At 33.9% G+C, this 17,853-nt stretch overlaps 1 protein-coding gene across 2 annotated transcripts in view; it reads right to left on the reverse strand.

The window, feature by feature from the left end:
• Nucleotides 1-17,853, reverse strand: part of RALGPS2 (Ral GEF with PH domain and SH3 binding motif 2) — a 152,924-nt gene that overhangs the window by 21,728 nt on the left and 113,343 nt on the right. The window contains exons 9-15 of one of the 2 annotated variants that reach the window (XM_028092059.2): nucleotides 14,666-14,803; nucleotides 13,353-13,443; nucleotides 8,898-8,965; nucleotides 7,172-7,307; nucleotides 6,057-6,208; nucleotides 2,455-2,509; nucleotides 140-217 (exon numbers count right to left, since the gene is read on the reverse strand). In XM_028092059.2, coding sequence (XP_027947860.1) covers nucleotides 140-217; nucleotides 2,455-2,509; nucleotides 6,057-6,208; nucleotides 7,172-7,307; nucleotides 8,898-8,965; nucleotides 13,353-13,443; nucleotides 14,666-14,803 — 718 coding nt within the window. The remainder of the gene's footprint in view (nucleotides 1-139; nucleotides 218-2,454; nucleotides 2,510-6,056; nucleotides 6,209-7,171; nucleotides 7,308-8,897; nucleotides 8,966-13,352; nucleotides 13,444-14,665; nucleotides 14,804-17,853) is intronic. The other variant, XM_028092060.2, reaches the window with a different exon arrangement.

The following is a 17,853-nucleotide window of genomic DNA, read 5'->3' on the forward strand; positions in this document are numbered from 1 at the left end:
GAAAGCTTTTGTGGGCATTTTTTTAGTTTTTAAACTAATTAGTTGAGAAAGAACAGAGATACTGTGAGATCACACCCATTTAGCCAATCACCAACACCAGAGGGGAGTTCTGTGACCCCTGAATGCAGGGGGATTGTACCTGCTGGCCTTCACGTGGCTTCGATGGCCATTTCGTGCCACTCGTGTCACCGGGCCGAGAGAATGGTATAATCTGTTCCTGTTGGATTCCATTATAAATTGTATATATTACATATGCTTTTATTCACACAATCATCAATACCTAGAACAATGTAATAATTTCTTCCTGTAAGACAGCTTTCTAAATCCTACAAAAGGACAGTATGTGGTTGCTCCTCTTTTCTTAAGCATGCAGCACAGATTTTAAAAAAGGTGTTTTCTTCTACTACTGACTCTAGAAATACAGGTGTTAGGATATACCACACATTTCATATACATTTGCTCTCACAAATCTGCTAAAATAATTAGAGTTATAACCAGTACTATCAAAACCTGGATAATACTTCAAAAATCCTTTTGTTTCTATTCCAGTTCTTGGATTACAGTTTAAAAATGGTATCTGGATTTATATAAATAACTCATTTTTATTATATGTCCCTATGAAGACACCTAAAAGCAATGTGGGCTGTAAACTTAAAATTAATGTGGTCTAAACACCTATAACTTCCTCTCTATCCTTTACGTTAAATCCAAGAAAACTAATAAAAGAGATAAGCTGAGTAATAAAAGCATTATTTTATTTCCACATCAACTGAAATAAATGATAAAGCCAATAAATGATAAAAATGGTCTGAGATACTATTTATCCAAAATGGCATGTAATACTTAACAAAGGAAATAAACACACACACACAGAAACACCAACACTTCTTTGTCTGGGAAAAGCCAAAGGTAACACTGTTGATAAATGTTATTTAAAGCAAAAAAGCATTATTTTAGCAACTTAAGCAGCAACATATTTGATGTCTCTGTAGAAAATAAGGACAGAGGGTGGTATGTTTAACATTCAGAGAACTATTTTCAAATTCACTATCTACAAGCAGTATTTTAAAAACCCTAGTTCTTTATTTACTTTTTATTATTCCATGTCTGAATCTTGCTGGGAAGCATTAATTTGCTCTCAAAATGTTCCCAGAGCCACAGATTTAAACTTGGCACAAGTACAGATTTTTTTAAGCTGCAAATGTCTGCAAAGCAAACCATTTGTTGTAAAAGAAAGACATCGTTTTGAGATGTGAAGGTAACACCATTAAATACTGTCTTCAAACGTAACCTGCTGGGATGAGAACAGATTACTGCACACAACACCATCCTGGTTATTCACTTTATAATGCATGCAAACTGAGAAATGATTTTTTCCATCCATGTTTTTTATCTAAAGATTACAATACACTCTATAATCAACATATGATGCTCTTCCTGGAAGAAAAGAACTGAAATCACTTGTACTGACAGCATGCCAGAGGCAACTTGTGTTTTTCTCATTTCAGGCAAACCCTAATAAAGAGACTGAATGTAAAAGTTGGAAGAGAAATAGTATGCAAAAACAAGTTGTTAAGGCCCCCCCAAAAACAAAGAATAAGACTTGGGAACTCTGATAACTACAGTAGAAAGGCTCAAGAGTACTTTGAAATGCTGGATTTACAAATAAAATCTTAATCACATAACAGAGAGAAATCTTCACGAAGTTTCATTAAGAACAAGAATATTCCAATAAACAGCATGATATTAACCAATTCCAATATCGTTACGGATAGTTAATAAAATTGTTTTCTACTAAAAAAGTGATTGATACAGAGTTAGGTAACTATTTTCATTTCCATCAATTTTAATATGGCACTCAAAATTCAATCTAAATGACACTCTACTGCTTAGAAATTTAGGTTGCTCAGTTTATATACAAAAGGGAGCAATTATTTTGGCAAGAGTCAAGCATCCTGTAAATATGAACATGGAAGAACTGAAATGGTCAAAAGACAATATAAAAGTCCTAATTGATATTTAGTAAATAAATTATTTGCACTGTTTGGCTACATTTTTAAGAAGATCTTACATTCAAAGATCAATATAGTATGATATCTGCTGTAGACAGATGACAACTTTTAAAACTTAAAGTAATAAAGAAAGGAGAAGGGATCATGACTTACAGTATTTCAGTTGACTATGACTGGTTATTATGATTTTAAATTTATAATTTTAAAGGTATTAAAATTCAAATATATGTCAAGTCACCAAATAAACCTTTATTTATTAGCTTAGACTTAAATATCAACTTCTAATTTCTGCCAACTTCTAATTTATAAGCTTCAGTTGGAAGCTTATAAATAGTCCCTTAGAGACATGTTAACAAATATTACCTGTTAAAATGCATATGATCATATCTTTTAAGAAAGACAAACTAAACTTGAAGCAGTTCAAATGAACGATTCTTCTTACCTTTCAAAAGCAGGCCATGAGGTCTCTTCACTTAGTTCAGAACCATCACTGCTACCTAAAATCAAAAGTTATTCTATTTTTAAAACATCAGAATTACAGTTTAAATTTCGTATTTTAAAAATAAATTCTTTAACTGTACTTATAAAATGACAGTCATGTTATTTGTGGGTGAACATCCACATATTAATTCTTCATTCGAGTATTAATGCTGCTAGGCTCATTCTGCAATATGTTGGAATTTGGTTGACAAGACTATCTAAAATAACAAAATAGCATAAGACATTTTTGTAGAGCTACTTATAGCTCAGATTCATTATGTTAATAAACAATTTTCTACCATCAGAGAATGTACCCTAAGCACAAAATTTTTCAAAATTTCAAAATTTTTGTCAAAATTTAAGACCAATATAATTGTGAAATTCTTAGAGGTTCATGCCATATTTTCCCTTTTGTATTCCTTTTAAAACCTTTTACTACCCTAAGGATAAAAAGCTTAATGAAATTTAATTTTTGCCTTCAGAGGCAAGGTAGAACAGGATGGAATCCCTAAAAAAAAAAAATGGTGCTGTTAACAATCTAAAAACTTTCCCTTTATAGCCAGAATAGCAACTAAAAAAGTTTTACGTTAGCTAAAGAAAAAACTGAGGGGAATAAATTTGGAAAGTCCAAAACAGCTTACACTGATTTAAAAGTTTAAAGATAATTCTGGCTCTCAACAAAACTGATGATTAATCTGTCTTTAATATATCAAGTTGAACTGTCTATCAGACTTTTCATACCAGTGTTCCATAAGAGACACAAACTCCAATGGTAAAAGGTATGCATTGTATGTGATGGATTAAACCTTGTTTATGTATTTAGAGTGGCACTAGTTACATACATACTATCCTTGGAAAAACTGAGTAACAATAACAGAAAAAATTTTCTTGTTGTGTGGTTCAGATGAGAAACTGGAACTATTCTGTTGGTAGTGGTAGGGTCTTATAGATTCTCTTTTGATTTGTAGCATTATGTGGTAAAGACTGAAAAATCAATCATAATTAGTCTGACTTATTTGTAGAAAATATAAGTTTTTCTACAAGCATAAAACTCAGAGTGGGTATGCTTCTCTTAGCTAGGCAAGACCACTTGAGGTTATCTAAGACGTCTCTACCACATTAGAAAATGTTAGAGGCCACTGTCCCAAGCACTGGTTAATTTCTCTGGAGTACCTTCTCAAAATCTCCATGGTATAGACTAATAGTGTATATTAAAGTTACAGCTAAGGAAAAAACCCTTTTGTGATTATAAATTGTGTGTGTGTGTGTGTGTGTGTGTGTGTGTAACATCTACCATTTATGGTTATAAATTTACTTTCCTTCCAGAATATATAGCTTGAAAACAATAAACCATGCAAGGTAATATCTATGTCTAATGTTCTAATTTATAAACAAGGATGTACAGTCTTTACTGTTTACCCACTTAACAGCCTTAGAATAAAAAATAAACACAAAGGCAAAAATTAAAATAGTCTCTTCTTTTTTTTAAAAAGATTTTTTATTTTTAAGTAATCTCTACACCGAATGTGGGGCTTGAACTCACAACCCCAAGATCAAGAGTTGCACACTCTACCAACTAAGTCAGCCAGGCGTCCCTAAAATAGTGTCTCAGTATGGAGGCCTTTCTTTTAGAACAGGAAGAGACTAACTGTAACTGAATGAAATAACGAGATAAATAACAATCTTGTGATAACCAACAGAACATCAGTGGAAAGTAAAAGCCACAGATAAACTAAAGAATTATCATTATAAAATTCATGATGGGGAAAAGTCCAATATTATATATACTTGAAAGCTGTAATTTAAAAAATTATTTTTTGGTTTAAGTGGCATGCTAGATTCCATAGTGTAACAAATTTACTAATTTAATGGGAAGAAAGTTCTTTCTCCCTTTTGCAAAATTACTCCGCGTATTGTTTTCAAGTTGAGGTTGATATTTGCATAATGACAGCTTATAGCATTAATGAAGAGGTATTTGAGGGGCCAACTTGTCTTCTTTTTTGTGAATTTTGTCATCATATCATCATTTGCACTTTGGAATTAAAGAACTGCTGAATGGTGCTGGAAAGCTCTAAATCAATTTTGTTTACAGGGTTTGGAACTCTCAAGGGTTAAGGAAGTCAATTTGTTTAAGAAAATGAACTCCCTGAATTTCTTTCTATTGACTATGCATCAATATTCAGATGATCCCTATTAACAATAACAGGCTTAGCCCCTGAGCAACCTGGCACTTAACCAGAGAGGAAGATATTTTCTTCCTTTATTCCTTTTTTAAAAATAAGAAGGTTTTTCTAATAATCAAAAGAAATAATGCTCATTTTAAAAGATTCAGAAAATAAAGAAGTTTAGGAAGTAATAACAAATTTTCCTCACAACCTCGCATCCCTTTCCAGCATGGTCGTGATTTTCTGGTCCCCTTCATCTCTATTCCCTGGCCTCTCATTCTTCAATCTACTCCAGTCAGGGCTCTGACTCCACTATTCTATGAAGCAACTCTTATCAAGGTCACCAATGACTTCTATCTTGCCAAATGCACTGATCAATTCCCATTCTCTTCTTTTCTTTTTCTTGCATTTGATAGTGATACATTAAATACCTCCCTCTTCCTGGAGATACTTCCTCTACTGGGCTTTTGTGATACCACACCCTGATTTTTATTCGTATTTCACTGATCCCTCCTTCATATTTCCTTTGATGGCTCATCTTTTTTTAAAAAAAATACTAGGGGCACCTGGGTGGTGCAGTAGGTTAAGCATGCAGTCTTGGTTTCAGGTCAGGTTGTGATCTCATGGTCGTGAGATTGAGCCCTGTGTCAGGCTCTGTGCTCAGCATGGAGTTTGCTTGAGATTCTCTCTCCTCCCTCTGCCCCTCCTGCTTGTGTTATCTCTTTAAAATAAATAAATCTTAAAAAAAATAAATAAAAATAATTAAACAGACCTCTAAATGTTAGCATGTCTTCTCTTATTTTTTTTACATTCTCTTCCTTGGTGACCTCAACCAATCCCATGGCTTGAAATACTATGCTACATATGCGAACTCCTATGCTTAATACCTACAGACCTAACCTGAACCCACTGAGCTCAAGTGTCATGTATTCAGTTACCTATCGGACAACTCCATGTGGACCAAACAGGTCCAAAACAGGATTCCTAACTCCTCAAACCCAGTCATCCTTCACAAATACCTCACCACCTACAAATGCTTGCTCTTCTGGTCTTTTCTATCATGGCAATAGTACCATCATCCAGAAACTGGGAGTATACCCACTCTACCCCTTTTCCCATTCCTACAACCAAACTGCATGATGTAACCAATTCAAACAGTCCACCACCTTTTCCCATCATTCCTCAAATGCCTCCCCTTTTGGAGTCAAAAACATTAAGCAGCTTTTAAAACATCATGATTTATTAACTTTAGTAGGTACCAGAAAGATGATCCTATATCTGATTGCTACTTTGCTTTTATCAAATTTTCTCTATGTATATTAGGGTTAATGACTTTTTTCCAGCTGAGTTTTAAATCTCATTTTCATAAATTGAATCCTCTCAGAGAAGTAGTTCTCACCTATTGATATTCCACTAGAAAGAGTAGAACTTTCAGCTTGGCCTCGAGATGGTGCATGGGGCTCCATGACGCTGTCGTCTAATAGATGCCTTGGCCCTGCATTTGGGAACGTTGCACTCTTAAACTCGGCTGTGTTCATTTTATGAATGAAACTGGAAACAAAGAGAAATATTTTTTGTATCTTTTACTATTGTTGTTAATTCAGAATATAAAAGATACTCCTAAAGATGCAAGATACAGAACATTTACCTGCTACCCTAAACTGATTTCTGAATTCTCATACTAATAAACACACAGATTTTACCATAAAAGCCTCAAATTAACAGTTTAGGGAAAGTATTTTAGGAAACCAGACCAGGCCAGAGATAATATTTTAATTTCATCTTGAGTCTTGGGTCCATTAAAAAATTGTTTCACATTTACTTTTGGAAAATAGCTATTTTAAAAATCATGGCAAAGGTGAACTATGGGCCCCATTTTGAGTAAACAATCTTGCAAAGGTAATGATGTTAAACAAAAAAAATCAGCTTCCTTTTCATTATATTTAGGAATAAAAGGAGTAATTTTTTTCCCCCAAAAAGATTTTATTTGACAGAGAGATAGAGTGAGCACAAGTAGGCAGAGTGGCAGGCAGAGGGAGAGGGAGAAGCAGACTCCTGGCTGAACAGGGAGCCTGATGCGGGACTCGATCCCAGAACCCTGGGATCATGACCTGAGCTGAAGGCAGATGCTTAACGACTAAGCCATGCAGGTGCCCTAAAAGGAGTAATTTTTATAGACCTTTTTTTATGGTGACTTATTTTGATTAAGACAAGCAATGACTGTTTTGCTGTAAAAGTTGTAAAAGGAAAATGGGATATTGCTTTCCTGACTTTATGATGATACTCTATAATATAGTTCATTTATCTCCCCCAAAGGTAAGCAGTGGGAGAAGCTTATTTCCAAATTAAGGTAAAGGAAAAATTAAATGCTTCTAGGCAAACAAAATATTTTACTGAATCAGGAAAAAACTGCTGTTATACAAATAAAACTACGCTTAACTAATAAAATATATAGAAAATAAATCCAACTGGAAACAACTTAAAAATCTGAAAGATAAAATGAAAAATGCTGACTTATAGCCCAAGCTATGGCACTTCCTGTGTCCATGGGGAATCAAGTTCCGAGGGGACGGCGGCGTCTGTGGTAGCAGGGCTCCTTCAGCTGCCACACTTTTTCTTCCACTTTGTGGAGATGCTCCTACTTCAGGACCTAGCGGTTAAATGCAAAAAAGAGAGAGAGAGAAATTTTCAGACTGTTTCAAAAGATTGTTTTTTTAATCCTTTGATTAAAAAATATAAAACATGGTTTAAATTTTAAGATAATAATATTGTTAATTCTATTTAACTGACCGAACATTAAAATAGAAGAGAAGGGCTCAGGATATCACATCACAGATAATGCGTGGACTAATCACTCAGAGGAGTCCCAGTTCAGTGCTCATTTAATTTTTTTTTAATTTTTAATTTTTTAAAAAAGATTTTATTTATTCATTTGAGAGAGAGAACGTGTACACAAGCAGGGGGAGTGGCAGAGGGAGAGGGAGAAGCAGACTCCCCACTGAGAGGGAGCCCAACATGGGGCTCAATCCCAGGACCCTGGGATCATGACCTGAGCTGAAGGTAGACGCTTAACCAACTGAGCCACCCAGGCGCCCTAGTGCTCATTTAATTTTACACATTGCTTCTCTCTCTTAGTTTCAGCTTCTTCTTGGAGAAAGAGCATATAGGGCAAGTCAAGCATTCAAATTGAAATTTCAATCTATATTGACACTGTTCAGACTTACGGGAGTTAAAAAAAACCGGAACTTGGAAAGTACACAGATTTGCAAAACAGCACTTTAACAATGAAAACAAAAGCAAATTTAAGAGATTCAGACTGCCATGTTTTCCACTGCTTATAGTACTCTCCCCCTAGATACCATCATGGCTCGTCCCCCTGCTTCCTCCACATCTTATTGGATGGGACTCCAAATACTTACAGGGTATGTAATATTATGAAGCTTAGTGTCAAAGTCTGCTTTTGAAATTTAAAAAAAGGTACTTATTAATAATTTCTTAAATAATGAACAATTCTCTCCAATTTTATGTTTTTAATTATGTGTGGTATGCATATATTACCCCCATTATAATGCAACAGGTAAATTATGGGACTGTGACTATTTTTTATTATTTTCAGTACTTAGCCCAGTATTAGAGAGAAATTTCTAAAATGTTACTAAAACTGATTTCTATATTCTAATCAGTAAAATTTTCCACTCAGACCACAGAAATTTTAATGTAATCAATCTTCATCGACCAGAACAGTGTATTCTTTTTTTTTTTTTTTAAAGATTTTATTTATTTGAGAGAGAGAGAGAGAGATCACAAGCAGGGGTGGGGGTGGGGGGTAGAAGGAGAAGCAATTCGCCACTAAGCAGGGAGCCCAATGTGGGACTCGATCCCAAGACCCGGGGAACATGACCTGAGCCGAAGGCAGACGTTTAACCGACAGCCACCCAGGTGCCCCAGGACAGTGTATTCTTAATAAAACAAAGAACAGATATTCATAAACACTTATCTATATTTTGTTTGTTGTATCTATTTTCCTTAATTAGTTTGTACATTACTACACACTCCAAGTAACAACTTCTTAATTAAAAAACAAATAAAAAAACCCAGAGAAGTGATATATTTTAATACCAAAAATAAATTTTTACATGCATTATAAAATGTGCTAAGTATTTATTTACTTTGGAGCATATTCTTTCTTTTTAGGTTATCTGATCTATTATTCAGTAGTCAGAAAAAACTATGCACTGACCTACTAAATCTTCTCTTGAAGCAGCAGAGCGTGGTGTGCTTGTCCCTGGTTCTATCTTTAACGAAAGCCTGAATTTTAAAAAGAAACAAAACACATAAAATGATTAATAGTTGACAATATTAAAATTATGTATTTCCTCAGGAAAAAATTAAGCATTTTAATAAAATAATCTCAGTTATATATTTTTTTTAAAGAACAATCTTTAATAATAGTAAATCTCATCTCTTTCATACAAAGCATATCTTACAGTTATTTTAGGAAATTTCAGGGAGGGAAAAAATATTAAAAAGTTTTATTTAAAAATGGAAAAATCTCCCTAAATGACCCTCATGTTGTCAAATGGTTCAACACATTTAAAGATATTTGATGGAGGACTAAAAAGTGATTTAACTTGAGGTTATATTGATACCTGACAAATTCAGGAATTTTCATGTACATTACTAAATATATTACACAAATTAGTTCTAAAATCTTTACTGGATGCACAAATGGCTTCTGTAGCACTGAAAATTTCCAAAACATCCCCCAAAACAACAAATTCAACTTCTTAAAAGATCTTCAGTAATAAAAAAGTTGTTTGCAAAATTCCTGGTAAATCCCTGTCCTAAGTCAAAGTTTATTAACTGGTACTTAAGTTCCATTTAGGATAATAGATCCAGTTTTGAGTTCCACAGCAAAGAGAGATTATGACTCCTATCAGTGGAAACTATTTCAGGAAATATGATAGTAAAGCAGTTGTAGAAAATACTTTGGTATAGTCCACAAAGCCTATTATTACTAAGTATTTGTCTAAATATTAGTACTTTTTAAGAAAGCATTCTACCGACTGGAGTTTTTTAATGAAATTGCACAATACAAGTGATAGTCATCATGATAAATCTATTATAGGTTCTCAACTTATTTCCTTGATAACCTCATAGGGGATTATATATAATTATATTCCAATTATTTGGCAGTATAAAATGCAGTACTGAACAGATAATATTATGAACTAGAACTCTCTCCTCTTTTTCTTTCTACAGAGCAGTTTACTTTAGTTCTTTGGGCTACAGACCATACTGAATTCATTCATTTGATAAAGAGTTACTGAACACCTGTTTTGTGCTGGGCACTGTGCTGTTTGTACTGGAGTAGAACAGAGACTAAGGCAGACATGGTATCTCTGCCCTTCTGAAGCTTATAGTTTAGTATGTGGAGGACACAGAAGTAAACAAAATAACTACAATTTCCTAATGCAGAACTGCAATAGAAAGGAACAGAAAGGAAGCTCTGGGTGAATCACACCGCTGTCAGTGGTATAAAAAGCAGAAGCATCTTAAAGCACAGCAGTGAAGTCAGAGGTCTGTTGCCTATGTCATCAGAAACACCATTCAGTAACAGTGATGCTGGTTCACTGAGAAAAAGAGATTATGTTCAGTATTAAAATGAAGGAACTGTGAAAGATTCTCATCCTGATTAAAAAACACGCATTCATTTGTAGTGTTTATACTGGTTGCCTATATAGATGAAGCCGCCAAAAAAACAGAGACCTCGGGATAAACAAAAGGTGTCATTTTTATTTAAATCTCTCTTATCATAAAAATGATTTTTATCTTAATTTTATCTTAAAATGATGATTCTCAGCACACTGAATTAATAGGTTCATGCAACACAACTACATCTTTAAAAAACTGTCTTCTTCAGTCTCCCATCTGATGTCCCAACACCACCAAATGACTTATGTTCCCCCAAGCAAAAACACTGCTTCCCACCCTAATCCTTTGATCATTCCATCCCCTGGAACACTTTTCCTCACCCTCTATGTGGACACATCTCCTTGACTCACCTGTTAAGATTAATAAGCCTCAGGTGACACTGTCTCCTGAAGCCATTCATGTTTCTTTTTTCCTCATTTTTCCCACTTAAAGCTGAGTTAGGTCTCCCCCCAGATCTACGTTCCTACAGCATCCTGGGCATATCTCATATATCATAGTAATGTTTGAACTGCTTTGTCATCATCTGTTTTGTGGCTGTGTTTTGTATGAGACTGAGCTTCTGAAGGGCAAGAACAAGATTTTGTTTTTGTAATCTTGGCACCTAGCACAATAACTCACCTATGGCAAAAGCTTAGTAAGTATTTGTTAAAAAGAATATAATGGGAAGGCTATTCTGGTTCTAGCTACTCATGAAAACAAAAATCAGTACAACAGCATTAGCTTTCCTGAAAAAATGAAGGTATCTTACATCGGTTTACAGACAGTTAAAATGACTTAATGGCTTAACTGGCTACTATATCCTTTTAGCAAAGCAAAAATTAGCTCAAACACTTTTACTTTCACCACAGTCAATAAAAATTTACCATCCTCTATAACTGTGCAACAATTTCTTAGGCTTCACTTCTACTGAATAGTTTAACTTCTTTTAAATCCAACAAGTTTGAGCCAGATATAGAAATTTTTAACAACTACTCAATATTTTAAATTTTAAGATAATCTTCTGTATCTCACTGGACAAAACATGAGAGTTTTGTGCTATGTCAGTGATTAGAGCTTAGATGGAAGAAATAGTGGTAAATGTAAGATACAGACCATCAAACTCAAGAAGCTCATAACCTAGGGCAACAACAAATTTATGAAAAAACTGCAGCCTTAAAAAGCTCATACATTTTCAAATGAACTATGTAACAACCTTTTATAAAATAAAAACTGATATAGAAGTATAAAGTGGCAATATTATGGTGTGGGGAAAAAGATGGCAATCAAGGTGTTTTTATTTTTAAAAAAGATTTTTATTTAGGGGTGCCTGGGTGGCTCAGTTGGTTGAGCGACTGCCTTTAGCTCAGGTCATGATCCTGGAGTCCCGGGATCGAGTCCCGCATCGGGCTCCCTGCTCAGCGGGGAGTCTGCTTCTCCCTCTGACCCTCCCCCCTCTCATGCTCTATCTCATTCTCTCTCTCAAATAAATAAATAAAATCTTTTAAGATTTTTATTTATCTATTAGAAAGAGAGAGAGAGTGCACACAAGCAGAGGTCCAATAAAGTTGTTTTTAAACATTAATAAAATTTTAGATACATTTAATATATATTATCTAGAGCTTCAATCTTTGAAGAAAAGTTATTTCTAGTTATTTTCCAGAATTTCTAGCCTTTCATTGGTACTAACTTTATTCTTCAAAAACTGTTGAAACTTAAATGGAACAAGAAAGTTGATGATCATTAGCATACAAGAAAATTTTTATATACTGTATTAATAATGAAAAACAACCTAGTCTCTCACTTTAAGTCTTTTTTAAAGCTTTTTAAAATTTTTTTAAGATTTTATTTATTTATTAAAAAAAAGATTTTATTTATTTATTTGACAGAGAGAGAGAGCACAAGCAGGGGGAGCAGCAGCAGAGGGAAGAGGGAGAAGCAGGCTCCCCGCTGAGCAGAGAGCCCGACATGGGGCTCGATCCCAGGACACTGGGATCATGACCAGAGCCAAAGGCAGATGCTCAACCAACTGAGCCACCCAGGCGCCCCTCACTTTGAAAAGTTCTTAAAGTTAAGTATGTGTATGTTCCTTTTACTAGAAAAAAAAATTTGTGAAAGACACAAAGTTAAATTTGAAAGCCTGGGAATAACTGGCATAATAAAGCTAAGCAAAAATTTTTTTATTGGAAATTAACAAATGAAGTCACAAGCATCAGAAGCCTCTAGAGAAATAAGCTCTTTATCCTCCCATTTTTTGAAAAAAAAAAACAAAAACAAAAACAAAAAAAACCAAAAAACCCAAAAAAACCCCCTGCAGTTAAGATATACAGTATACCATTGAAAATAAAAAGGGTTAAAACTTAAAAATCCTTCCCACCTTGGGCAGAATTGTGGATGTTAAGGAGACGGAAATGGGCAGCTGTATTTTAAAAGTGATTTAAATTTTTTTTTTTAATTTAAAGTGATTTCTAAAATCTTTAATAAAGGACTTTCTCTATTATAATAGAGAAAAGGGTAAGTGTGGTGCTGGACATGTCTCTACCCTAGAGGTAAGAAGGTTCAATATTCTCTCAATCCACAAAAACAATTAAAAACAAATTCAAAGATGTGTCAAAATTACCATTACAAAAGGAGTAATTTCCTATTCGTAGACAGTTTAATTTTTCAATTATAAATTTCCATAAAGATTCAATGTTTGAATATAAAGAAAGAAAGACATTTATACTAGAACTATCTAACATCAGCTCTCAACAACTTAAGAAAAGTGAAATATTTTTAAACAAAGAACATATGAGGTATTTGTGTACTGTTTCAATCATATCAAGTGATTAAAAAGAAATACATAAAAAAATAAAAAGAAATACATACAAATACTTTAACCACTGTAAATGTATACCTGGATTAGGCATTTGCATGATATGATGTAAAATTCAGATGTTTAAACACATGGGGACAAAAGGGTAGAAGACAGGACAGTTAAACCACTTTTGAAGATCCAACCTACTTGTAATTATCATCTTCCACAAACTTCTGTAGTTCTTCTATATACTGAACGGAGTTCAGATATTTTTGGACATGAGGCAACATGGGGATATCTAGGCAAAACGTGATAAATAATTATTTGACACAGTGTATCTTTAACCAGAATTTTAAAAGTTAATCTGAGAAAAATATACTTAAAGAAAAATTAAGGTTGCATGGCACCAAAATTTAAATTAACTCTAGAAGGACACTATTGAGGTAGATTTTATTTAATGTAAAACTGATGGTAATTTAAAAAATTACAGTTGCATGTTGTTTGTATAGATAAAAAAAAAACCCACCAAACACACTCTGGTTTCTCTTCAGATCATATATTAAAAAACAAACAAACAAACAAACAGCTCCATTTACAAAATCCCACATATCTGATAAACATCCTCTCCCCGCTCCCCCCACTTTTAGGAAGTTTTTAAGTTTTTCTTAAAAGTATACACGCACATAAAATAGCTTTAAGACAAATCTATTTTTTAAAATATTTTATTTATTTATTTGACCCAGAGAGAGAGAGACAGCGAGAGAGGGAACACAAGCAGGGGCAGAGGGAGAGGGAGAAGCAGGCTTCCCACTGAGCAGGGAGCCCGATGCGGGGCTCGATCCCAGGACCCTAGGATCATGACCTGAGCCGAAGGCAGATGCTTAACGATGAGCCACCCAGGCGCCCCAAAACAAATCTATTTTAAATAAACTGGATAATGTAAACTCACTGTTTCAAAGTATATACCAATAAGGGTATCTTTATTCCCTTTCAAACTGAAAGTGTTCAAACATTATAAAACATTAAAAAAAAAAAAAAACAACCCTTTGCTCATCATCTGGGCTTGTGTAAGCGCTTTCTACATATGTGTTTCCATAAAATACCCCTTGAACAAAAAATTGGTTATTTATTCAATAATGAACTGAAGAAAGCTAGTCAATTGTTATAAGGATCACAGGTCTTAGCTCCTTCCCTAACTGAATAATATAAGAACCATTTACATAACAGATCAGGGATATCAAGTGAGATGGAAGATAACAGAAAATAATTTTATAAATTATGCTAGCAAAGTGGCTACAAAAAGAGCAAAAGATAAAACTTAAAATTTTAAATATGACATACTTTAATTCCTTAAAAGCAAGATCTCAAACAGGAGGCTAAATATTAAACAATCATATTTTCCTTTGTATTAGGATGATGTTCCCTGCTGTGTGAAAAATGGCCATCTTTCAGGTAAATTCAGGTAAATGAATCAACAGAATCACAGCATAATGGTGTAGTATTACTCCCCAGAAACGTACCATATTCACAGGACTGCTGTAAATCAGAAATTATTCGAAGGATGTTATTCATCAAATTTGATCTTTGTTCATTTTCTAGAATGCTGCCAGTTGATGGGTATGCTGAATCAATGTATGTTAAATCTGACAAATAGATACCTGAAACAAAATGAGATAAATGAGTGTTTTCTTACTTGTAGTTTGAAAGAGTATGATAAAATGAAGAAGAAAAAAAGCTAATTTATAGCTATATTTTAATATATGCTGTATTTAGGATTTATTGTTATTTGATATACCATAGCCTTGTTAAATCATAATCACTGAGGCCTAGAATTCCGTGGATCTGAGGTCAGACATGTAAATAATGTTTCTGTAAATGTTCTCTTATGATGCCATTTTGTTTTTATTTATATTTTAAAGTTTATTTATTTATGATCTCTACACCCAACGTGGGGGCTTGAACTCACAACCCCGAGATCAAGAGTCACGTGCTCTACCGACTGATCCAGCCAGGCACCCCCTGATTAGCTTTAGGACAGTTCACATGCATTAGTGTTTGTATATTGTCTTGTTTTGAAGATTGACAGGTGGATTTCTGAAACCGTGTATGTGACTACAAATTGAAGTTAACTATTCCCCCCACCTCGACCCCACTGCCCCATTTCTCTGTACCAACAAAAATAACATAGCCTCCAAAATAACTTGGTACTACCAGTTCTAGATACGCAAAGGCCACACATGTGAAGTGTATAAGACAACTACAGTTAAAGAGAAAAATATACTTTCCTACTTTTTACCTCATTACCCCACATTCATGAACTCTCAAAAAAAAAACACAAAAACAAACCCACAACTGATGTACCACATACACTGCCTTCCACAAAAGCCCTATGTTTTTTTTTTTTCCTCATGCCATTTCTTTCATCTTGACTGTTTCTGAGACTCATCTGTCCATCTCAATTATATTTTATATCCAGGTCAGTGTCAACCGTTCTTTAGTTTTCTCATAGATCCCAAGAGAGGAATTTAGAAACTGTCTAGTCTAACCCCCTCTTTTTATAGATGAAGAATCTGAGGTCCACAGATGTTAAAGGACTGTCTAATGCCATGTGAACTGTTAGTAACAGAGCTGGAGCTCAGAGCATACACCTGTACCCTCGTTTCTCTACTACATGCTGTTATAAATTCATACAGTATCTATAATACCATTCACTTGGTGATTTTTATGACTTTATAATGTTTAAACTCTTGTATTTATATCTTACCTGTTCATGACTATAAACTCATTTAAGGTAGTTGCTCTATTTTGCACTCTAAGAAAATGAAAATCTTGTGCAGTGTTTTGACAATAGGTGCTTAAAACAACCTAAAAATCCTTTTACTCATCTTACTCATTCCTTTTCCATTCAGGAAATCTTAACGGTATTCTCTAAGCCATCTATCATAAATACTTCCTTTTCTTTAGAGACTCTCAACTTCTTTTTTTTTAATGACTTCAAATGAACCTTTAGCTTAGCTGCTTTTCCTTCAATCTCAGAGCAGGAAGAATTTTTTCTCCTCTCCAAATACACACTGTGACTTTAAATGTAATCCCAACAGCCTCCTTTAGAACCCCTGCTGTTACCCCCACAGGTCACTCACCCGCCAGGGGCTCCCCTCCTGGAGACAGTGCAAACATTTACACCTCTCCCGAAGAAAAAAATCAAGGTAACCCTCTGTTCAAATCTGATTCCTCCTCCAGAGAGGACCCCTGCCCCTATCTCTATAACACCTTGATACTGTATGGTGACTAACATAATAAAATAAAATAAAATAAAAATCACCCAAACACCTTGCAAGAGAAACGAGTCCACTTAACTTATTTTATCCTTCCTCTCTTTTTGATGAGATATGACACATATAAAAGTTTACATGTATCAGGAAAAATTATGATAGACTCTGAAACAGGCAAAAAAAATTACCAGGTGTCCCATCTTCTGGACTTTTTGAGTTATATGACAACTCAGTTTTTGAAAACTAGTAATAATACAAATTCCTGTCCATAAAAATGCCAATGCCTTATGTCCAGTAAAATGTAATAATGCTCTATGGATGCTGACCAGTGTTGCAACTCTGTGTAAATTCATTTTAGCATTCTTTAGTGCCTATCTGGTATGTGTGGTACTTTCAATTCTCTCCTGAAACGGTTGCAGTATCTTCCTGATTCCTTTATAAATTTAATGATTTAAATAAAACCGTGACAGGTATTCATTTTGTATTTGTGTAAGAATCATGATTTTACCATTTAAAAAAGTATATTCTAACCCATGTAATATTGGCTGTTATCAAACAATGTAATAAATACTGGTGAATGACCAGGTAAGTTAAGAAGTACATCACTAGTACTGTTTGTTCCCTGTATCATCTCCCTGCCTCCCGTCCAGAGGTAACTAACCATTATTTCAAAACTTAAGATTATTCCTTTTTTTTCCAAAGACATATGTATAATATATTTACTTTTGCTTATTTTTGAGCTTTAAAAAAATCACATTTTATACATGTGTGATTAAATTCAATGATAACATCAGTAAACACAGGTACACAATCAGTAATTTACAGGTGTTTTGTTAAATTTTATAAAATATGGCCTTCTGTGATTGCTGTGTCTCACCATTTTGTTTCCAGGAGTTATTTGTATTATTAAATCAGCTGTAATTCCTTAGACTGAGAATAACTTAACATGTAACTGCATCACAATTTACTTACTCATTTGATAGACTTTTAAGTTACTTCTTCCCTCCCTCCATGTTGCTATTGACATTCTTACAAATTATCTCCTGGGATACATATAAAAGAATTTCCCTAGGAGATTATATATATACATATACATATATATATATATATATATATATATATATATATATATATATACATATATATATATGGCATTTATATGGTATATTAATGTTCAACTTTACATTGTTTTTTAAAGCTTTATCAATTCACACTGCCACTGATAGCATGTAAGTTTCTACTGATCCACACTTGTGCTACACTTGATATTATCAGTCTTCTTGACTTTTGCCAATCTTGAGGGTATAAAATAATATCTCATTGTGTTTTAAGTTTCATTTTCTTGATTGGTAATGAGGTTATACATTTATATTTCTATGAAATGTCTTTTATCCATTTTTTCCTCTGAGTTGTCTCTTTCTTATTGATTTCTAAGT

This window comes from Eumetopias jubatus, unplaced genomic scaffold (genome assembly GCF_037043125.1).
Source record: "Eumetopias jubatus isolate StellerSeaLion01/CBP00866 unplaced genomic scaffold, mEumJub1_p1.0 scaffold_12, whole genome shotgun sequence".
Taxonomy (NCBI): domain Eukaryota; kingdom Metazoa; phylum Chordata; class Mammalia; order Carnivora; family Otariidae; genus Eumetopias; species Eumetopias jubatus.